Here is a 17,500-nt window from a genome sequence, read left to right as displayed (position 1 = left end):
TCCATGACCAAATTATATTTCAAAATATACGCTAAATATATGATGTAAACAGTGAAACTCAATTAAATATATGTTTGAAAATTGAAAATATTCAGTTTCAGGGGCAAGAAAATACATTTCCAATCTTACAGTAACCTACATTAAGGCTAAATGTAAATGTGGATAGAATAGCCTACTAGAGACCAAACATAGATTTATATTTTATATATATATATACGTGGGCAGGGAGAAACACAGCGTTTGTAATGCCGTTCGCTCGCCATAGACTTTCTCATTGTTTTTATATATGAGTGCTTGTGCGGACAGACAACAGTAAATAGACAGACACATACACAGAGCGCTACTGAAGAGCAGAAGCTGGTTTGCGGCCGGCCGGATGCGCTTTTATGCTTTCTGGTGCTTACGTCACCCTGCTCGTGACGTCTCGCTGCTCCATTGGACGGATTTGACACGTGCTTCAGAACGCGGTCACGCAAGGGCGTTCCCAAAGCGATCTCGACGCAGCTCGAGTTCCTGAAGGAGAATCATGTTTTCCAAACAGGTTTCCTAAACACTCCCCCTGTCTGCCATTGGTCAGTGAAACACATAGCTCCGCCCCAAACTCACACCATTGGTTGAGCTGCTGCTGGTCAGACATAAACAAACACAGTAATAAGATCCAGCATTTACACTTTTCTGACAAACCAGCCTCTAATGTCTAATTTCTGCTAATCTCTGCATACTGAGATGAGATATGAGCCCATCACAGATGTTAACTTCCAAAAAAATAACACAAATCACTTTGAAGAGTGATAGAGTTAACCTTTTCCACTAATTTCACACTACGGCTATCATCTAGGTTCGAGTTATATTTGAGATCAGAGATGAATCTGAATTTGTGTTGAAGCCAAATGCAAACCTCTGATGAATCACAGACTTATTATAGTATTAGTCAAAAGTGTTTTTAAAATGTGAAGGAAATGACTGGGGATCCACCTGAATGCCTCTGGGTCCGAGTTCTCCTCTCTCTCCCTGAAAATAAAAGAGAAACACAGACTTATTTCCACTTCTGCACAGCAGGAGAACCCTGTTCTTCAGCATATCAGTCAAAAACTACATTTAATGAGCTGAAAAGCCAGTATATCAGGCATATCTTCCACACAAGCAGTCATTTAGCTGATGCTTTATCCAAATGACAATAGATTTATGGCAGCGTCTGCACATCTCTACACATCTTAATACTGCATTTATAGTATGAATATGCATATATAGCCTACATAAAGCATACTGCCACTGTGCGCAGCGTGTTCAACCTCAAGACATCCACATCTCTGCTGGAAACTCAAGGTGTTTCAGAAGATGAGAGCTGGTTTCTAGCTGAACTGGTTTAGGCTCGGCAGGCTGATAGACCATCTCGCATCTATACGACCTTAATGTGGTTTCACAGCGTGTTGCATTAGAAGATTGTAATCCTTTATCGAGATCAAACCTTTCAGGTGCTTAATTATTCACCTGACAAACACTTTTATCCAGAGTGAGGTTTTATCAGCATGTGTGTCTCTGGGAATCAAATCCTTGCTGACCTTGCTGTCACTAAAGCCATGGATAACTTCATTTCTGCATTGGGTTGTATAGTACTATTGTTTATGGTCAGTATGATTTTTTATTTTTTTTTTCTAAATACTTTTATTCAGATGGGATGCATTAAATTGATTGAAAGTGACATTACACTGTAACAAAAGATGTCTGTTTCTAATAATTGCTGTTCTTTTGAACGTCAAGGAATCCCTAATGTTTATATTTTTAAACAGTTTATATATTAAGTCCCATTTATTTGCATATGCAAATGAATTAATTAATTAATATACACGGCCATTCAAAGCTTTGGAGGTCAGAGAAATGAATACGCTTACTGATCAAGGATTCAATAAATTGATCAAAAGTGGCAGTAAAGACATTTATAATGTTACAAAAGATTCTATTTCAAATAAATGCTGTTCTTTTGAACTTTCTATTCATCTGTGAATCCTGAAAAATAAAATGCATCACAGTTTCCACAAAAATATTGTGCAGCACAACTGTTTTCAACATTGATAATAATCAGAAATGTTTCTTGAGCAGCAAATCAGCATATTAGAATGATTTCTGAAGATCATGTGACACTGAAGACTGGAGTAATGATGCTGAAAATACAGCTGCGCATCACAGAAATACATTACAGTTTAACACATATTCACATAGAATACAGCTAGTTTAAATTTTAATAATATTTCACAATTTTTACTGTATTTTTGATCAAATAAATGCAGCCTTGGTGAGCAGAAGAGACTCATTTGGAAACATTAAACATTAAAAAATGACTCGTGCATGCTGGTGTTTAATGGTGTTTAATGGTGTTTAATGGGACGGCAGCATTACCTTGTGTCCTTTAAATCCAGGAGGGCCCATGGCTCCCTGAAGGCCTGGGAATCCCAGCTCGCCCCGCTCGCCCTGAGAGATTCACAAACCCACTGAGAATAAACTCTTCACCTCACTTATCCAGAGAGCTTTGAATGCAAACCTCACAACTGAGTGACTTAATGCACAAAGTCTAAGCTACAAAAGATGAGGCTCTTACCTTTTGACCTGCGGCTCCAGGAATACCTGCGTCTCCCTTTTCTCCTGCGTTACCCTAAACACATACAGCAGTGAGTAAACGTCCACAAACACACATCTGACGCACGCATATATAACTCCTCCATTATAACGTGGCTAGAAGAAGCCATTTGTTTCCATAGACTGATAAAAGACTATTAATCACTTGAAATATTAAATGAAATGCTGTTACAAAACCGGCAACTTAAATGATTTTGTTCAGCGTACTTCTATAATCCATTTGATAAGGGCACAATAAATGTAATCTCAGCACGGCTATTCCCACCTGATCCGAGTCAAGGTATTAGCATAATTGCTAAAGGTGATGTTTGGAGCAGACCAACCTTGGGGCCGTGGAGTCCGTCTGCTCCGGGGGGCCCCGAAGGCCCCGGCGTGCCCTGAAGGATTTAATCAGACAGGATTCAGAGTTAAACTGAAGCGCCGAACGCTGATAACACACAGCGGCACACTCGGCGGACTGCAAATAAACCTTCAGCACAACTCCAGAAGACTCTTACTTGACCAAAATAAGAAATGAACTCTCTTAAATTAAAAGCACTGTCAGAAATGGCATACATGAAATGGAAATGGAAATTATGATGTGCAAAACAGATTCTAACGCACAGGGTTTCTGCAGGTCATAAAAAGTCACATTTTCACAAATGAAGGTCTTAAATCAGAGCAGAAAGTCTTAAATTCATGGCATTAAATTTTGCATGCACTGCAAATGAATTAATTAAATGTGTCTTGTTTTCCAGTACAAACATCTAAACATCCCTAAATCAAGATACATTTACTGGAGATGCCAAACGAAGACATGAAGTATTGTTTACTAACAAAATGAAGTGAGTTTATGCTTAAATTAAGAACGAATATCTGTCAAAACTTGGTTTCCCTTTGAAATAAGTTAATATTTCTGAGCCTATTGACAGATATGTTCATGTTTTAATCATGAACATTTTATGTAATTTTGCTTCTCCAGTAAACATATCTTGAGTTAAATATATTTAGACTTTTGCACTGAAAGACAAGAAAAAAATACAGAGGCAGATATTCATGTTTTGCCTTGCGAAAGCATTGCATTTTGCAAAGTAAATTTGGGTGATGCTTAAAGCCTTTATGTGTAATGCATTATAAAGGTTTTCATAATGTACTTTGCAATGCATTACATCTTTTTATAAATAATTGTAAGCAAAGTTAAAATGCAGTATAATATTTGAAGGTTTGTTTGTCATGTTACAATTTCTAAAGATGCAACAATGAATAGATACGTATTACTATGATGTATTATAACTGCGGTTACAATTATTTATGAGATCATTCAGTGTATTATAAGGTGCATATATAGGCATAATTAATGCATTATAATGCATTATATTTAAATGCTTTAGGTAAAGTGTTACTAATATATTTGTTCTTGTTTTAATCATAAACTCGCTTAATTCTGATATATTTCTCTTATTTTACGTCATTAATTTTTTTCTTAAGTAAATATATCCTGATTTAAGAATCTTTAGAACTGGAAAACAAGACAAAAATACTGAGGAAGAAGAGTTTTTGCAGTGCGATGAGAAGGCACAGTAAAAGTTAGTTATTTAATTTATTTATTTATTGTTTGTAGAATAAATGTAAAAAGCAATGGAAGTTTTATTTTTAGATTTTATGAAGCATTCAATTCAAATGTCTTGCATTAGCAGAGACCATACTGACGTATTCTGTTCTATATATATATACATTCCTTACATTTTCTTGTTCCCTCAAAAGCCCTAAACACAGAGGCGCATCAGATGTGATCCAGCACTAGGTGGCAGCAGCGTTTGCTCGGACTCAGCCGAATGTTCAGAGGTCACCCTAGCATTGTTTACTCTGTTACTCAGTCCCAGACCGATCGCTGGTTAGTGTTTGACCCCGGTCCAGATTGCTATTTTCGCTCTCTGGCTGCGGCTGCTGATCTGATGAGCAGCTCTACAGCTGCCTGGGCCTCCATCCAATCCGGTTTTTCTGAAGTGTTTTATTTTATCGGGTCAGCTGACACAATGAGGGGGTAAAAAGGTGAAGCTGATATTCCAGCGGGACGTTTACTCACCGGAGCTCCTCTTGGCCCCGCTGATCCTTTCTGTCCCGGTGCTCCTCTCGCACCCTAAACTCCAGCAAACACAGGATCGATAGCATGGGTTTGTCATGCGCCGTGTTACAATTCAAGATGCAGTGACTGTATTTGCTTTAAAGGCAGGTAGTTACTGCCATACAACTGCAGCCATTGTGTTGTATAGGTACAGCCTTGAAATATATCTAGTCATTTTTAACCTCATTTATTTTACATTGACAAAATGTGGTTGGACATGAGTGAATTTCACAAAGAACATGTCCAGGTCACATTTCATTGCAAAATCAACAGGGAAACTTAAAGAAAAGAATGAAATAATATTTTGCATGAAATAAATATATTTTGGTGCCATTAATGTTTTGCTGGGACATAAGTAAATTTAAATAAATAAATACATTAATATTTATTAATTTAATATTCATTATGCATTGCATGTATATACATTTACTAGATCATTTAACAGAGCATCTATTTATGAAACTGAATTTTTTTTATAAAATAAATTAAAATAAAATAAATAAATACATATTCAAAAAAAAAACCGTTTTTGCTTCTTTTTTTTTTATTGTATTGTATTGTATTTTATTTTAATTGTAATTTATTTTATTTTGTATCTTTTTTGGAAATTATTCTAAAATGAACACTGAAACACTGAAATAACACTGAAACCACATGTGACACCTTGCCAACTTGACAAAGTTTAAATAAATAAATAAATATTCATTCATATTATTATTATTATTGTTATTGTTATCCAAATGCAATATATGTACATTATATACATTTATATACAATACATTTATTTTAAAAAATCTATTATAAACCAGTAAAAATGTAATAAAAAGGTGATATTCAAAAACCAATTAATTGGCAAACACATATACCTGCGGTCCGCTCGCTCCTTCCTCTCCAGGAGGTCCTCTGATTCCCTGTAAAGCACACATCAGCCGTGGTTCAGTTTCTAGCGCACTGCTGGACAGGACAAGCGGAGCTAATGACCTTGTATTTGGAACAGATCTGGGATCAAGGCCTTGCTGTAATTCCATCATTCATCATGTTCTTCTTCTGCGGTTACTGTTATTACAGCATTACCAGGATGCCACTCAATTAATCTACGCTCTGGCAAAGCTATTGCTCAAATAGGAGCCTGCCAAGAAAAAGGACACAATTTCACACATTTCCACTGTCTGTTTTTCTAGCCTGCTAAATGACTTTAATTGAGCTCCATTAAAAACTTCCTCCATCCATCTGCTTCCTCTGAGGCTCCAGTAAGAGGCAACGATGAACCTCATGTGACGGAAGAACATTAAGCACATAAAAAAAAGCAAAAACCGCTCTGTTAGCACAATTTCCCTCAAAAATCTGACTGCAGAATGTCCTGCTCTTTCTTAAAGATTTAACATCAAGTCTCCTGGAGTTTTTACCCTGATAACTTTTACTCCGGTACGCCAAGACCCTTCCTAATACCACACAAACCTCAAAATATGTCATATTTCATCATACTTTATGAATTTTAATTACATGATAAATTATTATTATTATTATTAGTAGTAGTAGTAGTAGTAGTATTGTTTATATACATTTATTTATCAGACAACTAGTACTACATTAATGAGTAATGACTATGCTGGTACTTGAATTTGTATTATTATTATTATTATTATTATCATTATTATTATTATTAGTAGTAGTAGTAGTAGTAGTATTGCAAATATATATGTACCTTTATTATTTATTTATTTATTTATTTATTTATCAAAAATACTGCTACAGTAATGTGAATCACCAATGAAATTAATATAAATTACCTCAAAAGTACTAAAATATCTCGTAAGATGCTGTTACTTTTAAAGATTTATTATTATTATTATTATTATTAATATATATATTATTATTATTATTATTATTATTATTATTATTATTATTATTATTATATTATTATATCTAAAGACAATCTAATGAAAATAATCGGAAATAGGCAAAAAATTTATAATTTAAATAAATAAATAAACAGGGCACTTTTAACACAATACCTCCAAAAACCTAAAAATACCTAATATTTTACATAAAAGTTTTTTTCGTTATTATTATAACCAAAATAAAAACTGAAACATTTTAATTACTGTATCAGCTGTTTGGAAATAATGCTACATTACTCCTTTTTGTGCATTTGTCCATTGAAAATGTAAATATCCTAACAGATGAGTGACGGTAAAACCTAAAACGTACCACTATTTTCTCCAAAAATGAAATGCGAGAAGCAAGCACCCTCTTCCTTCCTGCCACAGACAGATAATAGCTTCCCGCAGCCGTCTGATGCCCTGATGAAGAGCTGCAAACACGCTGACGTCTGACTTTCACTGGAAAACACTGGCATTACAGCAGCTTGACCTCACTCTGATCTCTCAGCACCTGCCTGAGTGTTTGCATCCAAGAAATCAATCTTCTGTTGTATCTCCAGAACCCTGAATCACAACTAGACTCCGTCCAGAGACGCATGCAGGAGTGTGCAAGAGACATCAAGGTCTGCGTTTGAGTCCACTATCCTCAGAGATTACAGTGAAAAACAGGGGAACATCGCACAGCTTTGAAATGAATAGTGAGCAGCTCCATCGATCGCGTTTCACTCAAAGGCTCTTCTTCTTTCAGAAAAACTGAATTACATCAAAAACGAGAAACTTCTGAGGCCTTCACAGGTTTAATTTGACGGCACAGAAATGTAAGAGCGGGAAGGAGAGCGAGACTGTAAAAGTAATTACATGAAAGATGAAAGGTGTCATACCTGACTCGAAAAATGAGTCAAGTGTTAATTTGTCCGGTTGAGAGGTAATGATTAGTAGCGGGAAATTACTTATTAGCAAATCACAGTCAGGCTTTCAAGTGCAAAGCAAAAGTGTCTAAGTATTAGCCAAACCAGATCATTACTGGCAAGGAATATGTATCATTATTTAAAAACAGAAATTAGTAAAGTAAGCACATTGCAGCCATATCTGAACATGTCGAGGTCATACTGCACCTAATCAAAAGAAATTATACTTTGCATGAAGAAAATTAGGCCTTTTATTTAAAGGAAAAATATCCACTTTCTTACTAACACTAGCAAAAAGACTAAATGGGAAAAAAAATCATACTTTAATTTATTGTTTTCACTAGCGTTCACAAGTTTGGGGTCGGTAAGATTTATAAGTGTTTCTGACAAAAGACTCTTCTGCTCATCAAGGCTGCATTTATTTGATCAAAAATAGTGAAATAGTATTATAATTTTGAAAAGCTGTTTTCTATGTGAATCTCTGTTAAACTGTAATGTATTTCTGTGATGCGCAGCTGTATTTTCAGCATCATTACTGCAGTCTTCAGTGTCACATGATCTTCAGAAATCATTCTAATATGCTGATTTGCTGCTCGAGAAACATTTCTGATTATTATCAATGTTGAAAACAGTTGTGCTGCACAATATTTTTGTGGAAACCGTGATGCATTTTATTTTTCAGGATTCACAGATGAATAGAAAGTTCAGAAGAACAGCATTTATTTGAAATAGAAATCTACTGTAACATTATAAATGTCTGCACTGTCACTTTTGGTCAATTTTAACGTGTTCTTGATAAATAAAAGTACTAATTATTATTTTATTTTTTTAGAAGGCTGGATGCTCATTTGACATGCAGCTTGTGAAAATGCAATTATTTCATCTTGACTGAATGTATGGATTTAACACAGATGTAGATCAAATATGAAATCCATTTTTCACTCATTTGTGTCTGTGTCTCAATCAAGGAGGCAAACAAAGCTAATGCTAATTGATTGCAGATGTAAAGCTGCACACATTTGAGGCTGTAATGTGTATATGCATTTTTACAATTTCTAAAAATGCGAAAGGCTCTTGCCTGTGCTGGACTCTATGATATTCTGACCATAGAAGTCATGTGCATTGAAGTCTCAACCACACAATAAAACAATGAAATTCCAACTTTTTATATAATTCAGACTTTTCTTCCTCACAATTCTGAGAAATTGCAAGAAAAAAAATCTTACCGTATTACTTTGTTTTATATTCTGTGAAAGAGAGAGAAATAAACTTTGAATTCGGAGAAAAAAAGGCAGAATTGCAAGATTTAACCTTGCAGTACTGACAAAAAAAAAATAGTTTGTGATATATAGCAATATATAAACTCAGAACTGTGAGATGTAAAGTTGCAATTGCAAGAAAAAAGACTGAATTGTGAGTTTATGTCTCGCATTCCTGACTTTTTCTGGGGGAAAAAAAGTTGAGAAAATGTTGTGACAAACTCACATCTGCAAGAAAAAAGTCAGAATTCTGAGATTTAAACTTTTTTTGAGGTCAGAATTGCAAGATGTAAACTTAGAATTGCAAGAAAAATACAATTCTGAGTTTGTCTTGCATTTCAGTTTATTTCTCCAAACTCGACTTTTTAAATTATTTGTTTTATTATTATGAATTATGAGAAAAAGTCAGAATTGAGAGATATAAATCTAGAATTGTGACATAAACGCAGAATTGTGAGATATAAAAAAGTCTGAATTGTAAGACAAAAAAGTCGCAATTACCTTATTACCTTATTTTATATTCCATGGCAGAGAAAAAAAAAAGGAATTGTGGGATGTAAACTGTAAAACGTTTTTGTCTGTTTGTCATATGCACCGGATGTTTGGACGTGGAAGCACTGCAAGCAGAAACAGCTCTCTGTTATGATGGCAGGTGTAAAGCGAGAGCGATGGGAATGTCAGACATGCTGGCTCTCATCACACCCGTAGATTTGTAAACGTGCTCTCATTTAGAGAATATACTTCCCTGTTTAGTGTGTCTTTGCTTTATGGAGCCACTGCAAAGGGACGGTCAGATTTCTGACACTGCTAATTATGAAGGAGTCCAACATTTTACAGTCAACATGTGCAGAGGAGGTTTGTTTAGATGGGATCATTGAAATCATTTTAGATGTGCATTTAGCCACACATTTAACAGATGCAGCGTATGTTAAACATTATAAAAGAAGAGGAAGAACAGCAGAAGTGACTCACTGGAACTCCCTGCAGTCCATCTGCTCCTGGCAGCCCGGTGTCTCCTTTCTCGCCCTAACAAACAAACACAACACAAGTGTTGACCAACAGATCTCATTTTTCTCAGAATCCCTTTTAAAATAAGTTTAGAGACACACTCAGAATGAAGTTAATGCTCCGTGAAGGGTTTGAAGTTATGGAGAAGCGTATTTTCCCAGTGAAAGGGGTCTACGACAATTAAAGCAACGTTGTGTTTGCTTTGCTCTCACTGGACACATAAAACACAGCCTTTCAGTGCAAAACAAGCCGGGAGTGCTGGAATAGAAACCATAACATCGACTTTTGTATGCTTTTCTGTTTTCTTAGTTTTTAGTTCTACTGGGAAACACTACAAAGATACATAAATGCACAAACAAATACAGCAGATTTTTTTTTTATTCGATTTGTATGCATGTAAAAATATTTCAAATCAAAACATTCTAAAAACAAGATGCATGACTTAAGCAAAACTGTGCACGTTAATAAGAAATCTTAAAATTACATTTAGTTTCACACCCCTTAAATAAAATGAATGTAATTCAGGATATCTTGTCAGAAAACAAGTTCTACTAAGATACTCTACTATCATGCAAACACTGGGCGGAATAATTGACTTATTTTCGTAAAATAATTATTATTTTTGTCTTATTTTTCAGGATAAAATTCAAAACTATATTCTATCCAAACATATTCTATAAATTCTACTATTCTATCAAACTGTATTCTGTAGATTCTATCATATTCAATCTGATTCTATTAAATTATTCTGTAAATGAATGGAAATTTGAAACAAAATATAAGGTTATATAGGACTAAATACAAATTATATATGATGAGGCTTTTTTTCAGAAAAGCTTGAATTAAGTTTATTTTTCCTAACACACTGGTATTCATTTATTTATTTAGAAACAGTCCTCACTAAATGTGTTAGATTAATGCTTAAAGTAAAATTATGCTAAATAAGTAATTAAAATTAATTCTTATTCTTATAAGACTAAATGTCCTATCTTGGCGATGTAAATTTATCTTCTTAAGAATATTTAGGTATTTCTGCTGGAAACAGCACAAAATCTAGTTGAAGAAAATGCTTTTTTTCCTCTTATTTGTTGATGTGTACACTACTGTAACTCCAGCAGTGTTCAGAGACAGCAGGAGACAAGAACTGGCTGGAGTCTCATGTCACACTCGAGCGGACTTTGATCAGAGCCACAGGTGGAGAGGAGGCAGCATCCCGCTCAAGAGCCATTGCCCTTAAGCAAAGAACATATGTTTGCCCTCCATGAAAGCTTCAAGCACACTCACTAACACTTGGGCTTTGTGGAGCGCTTTGAAAGGCTGGGAGAAACAGAAACTAAGAGTTGTTTTTTTGTTGTTGTTGTAGAAGAGCTTGGCCTTCCAGGACACATAAAACATCTAAGCAAGCAAAGCTTTCATTAGAAGAGCAGCGAGTCTGTTAGAGAAAACATAAATGTGGATTGCGGCGGCCTGTGGAGCGGGACCCAATAACTACTCTGACTCTGGCCTGACATCTGTAGGTGTGTTTGGCTACATAAAACATGTTCTATGGTTAGCAAACGCTCAAAGCGTGCAGTTTGTGGAAAAGATGTCTCAGATATAAAAGTAAACACAGTCCGTCCCACTCATGTATGTCCAGTTTTAACACATGCAGAATGTCTAGACGACAAAATGAAAAATTGAAAAAACTGTCAAGCATGCATAGGCGTAATTTGCGGGTGGGACGGGTGGGACATGTCCCCACCACTTTTTGCCAGGGTCGATATTGTCCCTACCACTTTTTGAAAGTAATTGAAAAATATATTGCGGAAGGTGTGGGCGAGTTTTCCTTATATTTATTTTATTTTTCTTATAAAAATTATAATGACCTTTTTTGGTTATATTTACTATTAATTGCAGAAGGTGCGCTCAGCAAAAATGACGCGAATATTGATGGGTTTCACGCTTAAGTAAAGTAAAAGACCGCTTCTTAAACCAGAGAAGGTTTTTTCGAGTTAAATTTCGAGTTAAAAAGTCATAATTGAGAGATATAAACTGGCAATTCTGAGAAAAAAAAGTGAGAATTGCGAGATATAAACTCGCAATTGCAAGAAAAAAAGTGAGATCCTCTGGCACCGCCCCTGGTACATCGATGTATTTTTGAAAAGCAAAAATTAAGTTTGTTCAACTCTAAACCCAGTCCCCAAGTAAATTAGGTTATTAAATAAAAAACTAGTTAAACGAGTTGCGCGGTGTCCCCACCACTTTTCAAAGCAAAGTTACGCCACTGCAAGCATGTATGTATAAATGTTGCCGTTCTGTTATTGATGTATCATGCATGTCAGGCCCAGGCTTGTTGCAACGTTTCTGCAAAATGATATTACGTTGCTTATTGCACATTTTGCAACATTTTCCAAATGAAATGTCCAGTGAGTGGGGCTAAAAGTGCATTCATTTTTATTGGAAACAGGTGAACATGAATTTGGCAATGTTTTAATACATTTTATTGCTTCACATTCCAAGTGTAACGTTGTACCGGGTGCGCTCCCGAGCAAGTTTACTAAATCAGAAAAGACGAACATATGGAGCTGGTTATGTGATACAAGCATCAAAATGTATTAGTTTACAAATCATGCACTACGGTAAAAGTGTTTTGCGCATAACATAGCATTGTGCAGGGAACCACACAAAAATAAGGCTCTATTAACCAATCATATGTAATTATAATTGGTGTAAAAAGAAATATAAGAGGTTGGTGTTTTACTATGTTGAAATGTCTGCAAACGGTCTGGTCGCACTGTTATGTAGGTATTAGTACGTAACATTTACAGGTACAAAACATAAATTTTTTTATATGCTTTGATTGATGCTGAAACACAATTTGGATGTATTTTTAAAAAATCTAAAAGTAAATATTATTATGTATGAACTGAAAAACGTCAAATATTCTCGTGGAAACTCGTTTGTATTATAAAGATATTTGTATAGATGCATTTTATAAATTTTATGATTTTGGTTTTTAAATCCAAAGCCAAACATAGACACTTTATAGAGAAGAAAAAAAAAAGAATGTAATATAAGAAATTGAGAAAAAAATTAAGTTCAATAAATTTGCATAAAATATCATTTCGGTAACATTATAACGTTAAAAAGATATTTTTAGTGGTTTGGTGCAGCAAACACCACTAATAATGTGCAAAATACTAAGAACACAACTGCAAAATCTACTGTAAAAAACAGACAGTATGAATCAAAATACTGTATGAGCTTCACACTGATGTGATATTTGTGCAGTATTACAGTTTCCCATAAGTCCACCCACAGGAATCACATCTGCATCACATAACCTGATGTTCATCCATCTTGGAAAGTATAGTCCCACCTCAAAATGAAGATTTAGACTGAATTACAGGCTTAAAAAACAAACGTTTCACTGAAGAACAAGCTTCACATTTGCTCTTAAACCCTCTGGCCTACAAATGTACTCCTGTAAACATGTTTTCTGTTCTTCAACAGAAGGACTGGGCTACACAAAATGATGTGTAGGATAATAAATACTGACAGCATATGCTATAAATATCGTCCATAAGCATAGACAAGACAAACATATCCTAAAACAAATGTTCCAGCTCAGTAATTGGTAAATCACCCTTGTTTCTCTACTTTTTAAGGAATCCTGTTTGTTTATTTGGTCCTTTTGCTAAAGTCTTTGGCCAACACTGCAGTCGGTGGTTTGGACATCAGGGTCCTTTCAAGCCTTCCACTTGTCTGTGACTTTTAATTGAAAAGATTCATTTATTTGGAGAACATATTAGAGAATATTAACTTTGGTAAAAGTATTGCATAACATTATTCATCAAAAGAACCACTGTGGAACTTCTGCAAGAGGTTTATCAATGATGAGGAGATACAGAAACTTTCCAAACTCACTATAATCTGAATCAGGTCCCAACAAAAAAATATCTGAACAGATCTGTGACACACACACACGCACACGCACTCGCACACACACACACACACACACACACGCACACTCATGTTGTGTATTCATCACGTTATGGGGACATTCCATAGGCGTAATGGTTTTTATACTGTACAAACTGTATGTGCTACTGCCCTACACCAACCCTACCCCTAAACCTACCCCTCACAGGAAACTTTGTGCTATTTCAGATTTTCAATACACTCCATTCTGTGTGATTTATAAGCGTTTTGAAAAGTGGGGAATGTCCTGAAAAGTCACCTTCTCCTTGCAATGCCTATGTCATACCCTTGTCATTATACAAATTTATGTCCTCAATTGTCACAAAAACATGCACGCACACACACACACACACACACACACACAAAGCAAATTAATATTTTGACCCAAAAACTAAATAAAATAGCACTCTAGTCGCATGGGCCAATTTTATGGTACATTCATAGTGAACTACAGTACACTTCACTACACAATACCTCTAATTTCTATTCTGTGTTGAGTTGCCTCTTTATGTCCAATGGAAAATGTGGGAGCAAGATAGTTCTGTTCAATCAAAGCCAGAGGTCCAAGGCAAGATGACTTTGAATGATTCAAATTAATATATTATTAATACAATAAATTTTAATACTTAAAATTAACTTAATGAAAATATAAAAGTACATTTTAAAAATTTGAAATACAGGTATATTTAGTTATTTTTGTATAATATATTTGATATATTAACAATATATAAAAATATAAATATATATGGTGAGTGTGTGTGTGTGTGTGAGTGAGTGAGTGAGTGAGTGAGTGAGTGAGTGAGTGAGTGAGTGAGTGAGTGTGTGTGTGTGTGTGTGTGTGTGTGTATATATATGTCACACCTCATGGACCTGTTTTGTTGTGTTTCCCTCATGTGCTCTGTTTGACCTAGTTTCTGTCTCCGTCTGATTATTGTCATTGGTTTCAGGTGTGTGTCATTAATTACCCTCATCAGACCTCCTATATTAGTCGTGTTCTGTTCTCTGTTTGTCATCCGGTCTGTCCTGTGTTTGCCGTATTGTGGAATATTAAAGACTATTTGCATCTATCTTCGCTGCCTTCGTGTGTGTAGCTTACTGTAGCTGATTACTTCTGTTTGTTTCTGTTAATCAATCAATAAATAAGAAGCAGCTTTGTCATAACTATAGCAGAAATATTTAGTAAATATTTTACTTTGGAATCTTATGAAAATTGTTCAGGACTATGGGAGACCTTTGAGTCAAAAACCACAGATCTGGACATTTGGCCCATGTCAAGTCGCGACTGCAGAATTGCAGACTCTCGTGTCTCAGAGGTGTCGGTTTTGATAGAATTCTCCACATTCTCACAGCGTTTCTGGACTAAATTGATTCAGACATATAATTTCAGGTGTATGATGTGCCAGAAACCTTGTTTTCCAAAACATCACTTATATTCCTGTAAATCTCCATCTCCTGTATAAAAACATCCAGTGCTGATGTGTGGTAAAATTGGTGGCAAAAACATTGTTGGTCCCATATGACAAAAGTTACGAGAGCATCGCTCTTCACAGCTGAAGCTCTTTAGCCCAGGCAATTTGTGAAATCTGCTGCATGAATCATACAGTATTAACATCCCACACATACATGTGGACAGTACTATATTACACAGAGCTCTTACTGTAAAACTATCCCAGCTGTACACACATATGCTTTATCACTTACCGCTCCAGTATAAGCACATTAACAGCGCTGAATCTGAGTGTAGAGAGCTACATTTGCGGTTGATTAGCCGATGGTCAGACATTTACACAAACAAACAAGAGTTCAGAAAGGATCTGACATTAAAGCCAGTGCATCTCTGAAGCTCTCTGTGTGGGCGTTTACTGTGAAAAATACACTTCAGAGACTTAATTAAGCAGAACTGTAGGAGTTTTACTGTTTGCTGTACTGTGTGTGAGTGAGTGTGTGTGTGTGTGTGTGTGTGTGTGTGTGAGTGTGTGAGTGAGTGTGAGTGTGTGTGAGTGTGTGTGTGTGAGAGTGAGTGAGTGAGTGAGTGAGTGAGTGTGTGTGTGAGTGAGTGTGTGTGTGTGTGTGTGTGTGTGTGTGAGTGAGTGAGTGTGTGTGTGTGTGCAAACTTTTATATCAGTAAATCTTGATCGATACATCAGTAAATTTGTTGACAGATTTGAACTATACCTAGCATGAAATACATGTATTTAAAATATATTATTTTTTATACAAAAATACTGATTAGGAGAAATATTTATTTATTTATTTATTCTATTTTATTTATTTATCTTTATTTAGTTTTATCTATTTATTTTATTCTAATTTATTTCTTTATTTATTTATCTATTTATTGACATGAGTCCTTCAGAATAATGTCTGAGCATGTTTGAGGGACATTTACGACACATAAACGCATGTGTTAGTTTACATGTGTGCATACGTGCGGTGTGTGATTTGATTCTGACTCGAGACGCTCTGAAACTGTAAAACCTCCGCAGTAAAACCCAAAGGCCACATGAAAGTCAGCAGAGAGGACTGGGTATCTGTGTCTCGGCAGCACAGGACCCTCGCAGGGACTGAAGAGCGAGCGTGAAGTTTTATATGGATCTGGGGAGGCTTTTGTGGTCTTTTAACAGTCCCAGAAATCCTAAAAGAGGAGGTTTTTGACCCAGTTTGGGGTTATCTGGGGACTTTTTTCTTTTCTTCTACTAAAGTTAGGAGCTTGTTTTTAAAGAGTTGCACCACAGCATAATCGTTAAAAATCAAAAAAGTGAGAAGTCCTCTGTTTGTTAGCCTGGGGTGTTAAACTTTATAGCAGCGTGCAGCAAACTCAAGCAGAATGACACAATCTGATGCTGACTGAACACATTTGCAAGTAAACTCTTGTTTTCTTTGAATGGTCTAATAAACAGCAAGTTGCATATTTCTAAGAAATAATTAGGAAAGGAGTACCAGAAGTAAAACAAGAGATGTAGGGAGAGTGTAAAATAGTTTGAATAAAAGAAAATATTATTTACTTTTGATAAATATGATTACTGTTGGTAAATGCTGAGAGACTAAAAAATTATAGACAATCTTGATATATGTTGATATATCTGTTTAGTTTCTACTAAACGCAACTGAGAAGGATTTACAGTAAGGTGTAGGTCAGAAAGTACATCTCTGATGTTTGTTTGAGAAACCAAAGTCTACGCATACATTTTTTACATAATGTTTATTGTATTTTCTCTGCAACCAGCTGAAATTAGCTTTACCCTCCCCTAAATAACACAAACAAAATCAGATGTCAATAGTCAATTATAAATAACTTAAATCATAAATAATTTACTGTAATTATGTTTACATTATATTTTTGCATAGAAAAGGACCTAAACATAGCAGCCTGATAAAAAATGCTCATTTTAGATGAAAATTTCAGATGGCTTCAGATTTCATATATATATATATATATATATATATATTTACAGTGCTGGGGAAAGTTACTTTTAAAAGTAATGCATTACAATATTGCGTTACTCCATAAAAAAGTAACTAATTACGTTACTTAGTTACTTTTTATGGAAGGTAATGCGTTACGTTACTTTTGCGTTACTTTTTAAATCTGGACAGGGCTTGCTTGTTTGTTTTTAAAATAAAAAAGTTATATTTTTGGCAAATATAAAAGCCTTTTCACACCAAAAGTGAAATGAATAAGCCTCAGGCTGAAGGGAAAGTACATGTACGTCCGTACGGTAGAATGCAGAAGAAGACATTTCA

The 17,500-nt window shown here is 35.2% G+C and overlaps 1 protein-coding gene across 1 annotated transcript in view; it reads right to left on the bottom strand.

Annotated features, from left to right (window-relative positions):
• The window catches only part of LOC107757186 (collagen alpha-1(XXI) chain), a 45,422-nt gene that overhangs the window by 8,560 nt on the left and 19,362 nt on the right, over positions 1-17,500 (bottom strand). Inside the window, exons 16-22 of the mRNA XM_016574602.1 lie at positions 9,761-9,814; positions 5,605-5,649; positions 4,700-4,753; positions 2,958-3,011; positions 2,597-2,650; positions 2,398-2,469; positions 976-1,011 (exon numbers count right to left, since the gene is read on the bottom strand). Of these exons, the coding sequence (XP_016430088.1) occupies positions 976-1,011; positions 2,398-2,469; positions 2,597-2,650; positions 2,958-3,011; positions 4,700-4,753; positions 5,605-5,649; positions 9,761-9,814 (369 nt within the window). The remainder of the gene's footprint in view (positions 1-975; positions 1,012-2,397; positions 2,470-2,596; positions 2,651-2,957; positions 3,012-4,699; positions 4,754-5,604; positions 5,650-9,760; positions 9,815-17,500) is intronic.

This window comes from Sinocyclocheilus rhinocerous, unplaced genomic scaffold, assembly GCF_001515625.1.
Source record: "Sinocyclocheilus rhinocerous isolate Xijiao unplaced genomic scaffold, SAMN03320098_v1.1 scaffold1464, whole genome shotgun sequence".
NCBI lineage: Eukaryota > Metazoa > Chordata > Actinopteri > Cypriniformes > Cyprinidae > Sinocyclocheilus > Sinocyclocheilus rhinocerous.
This window is presented reverse-complemented; position numbering and strand designations above follow the sequence as displayed.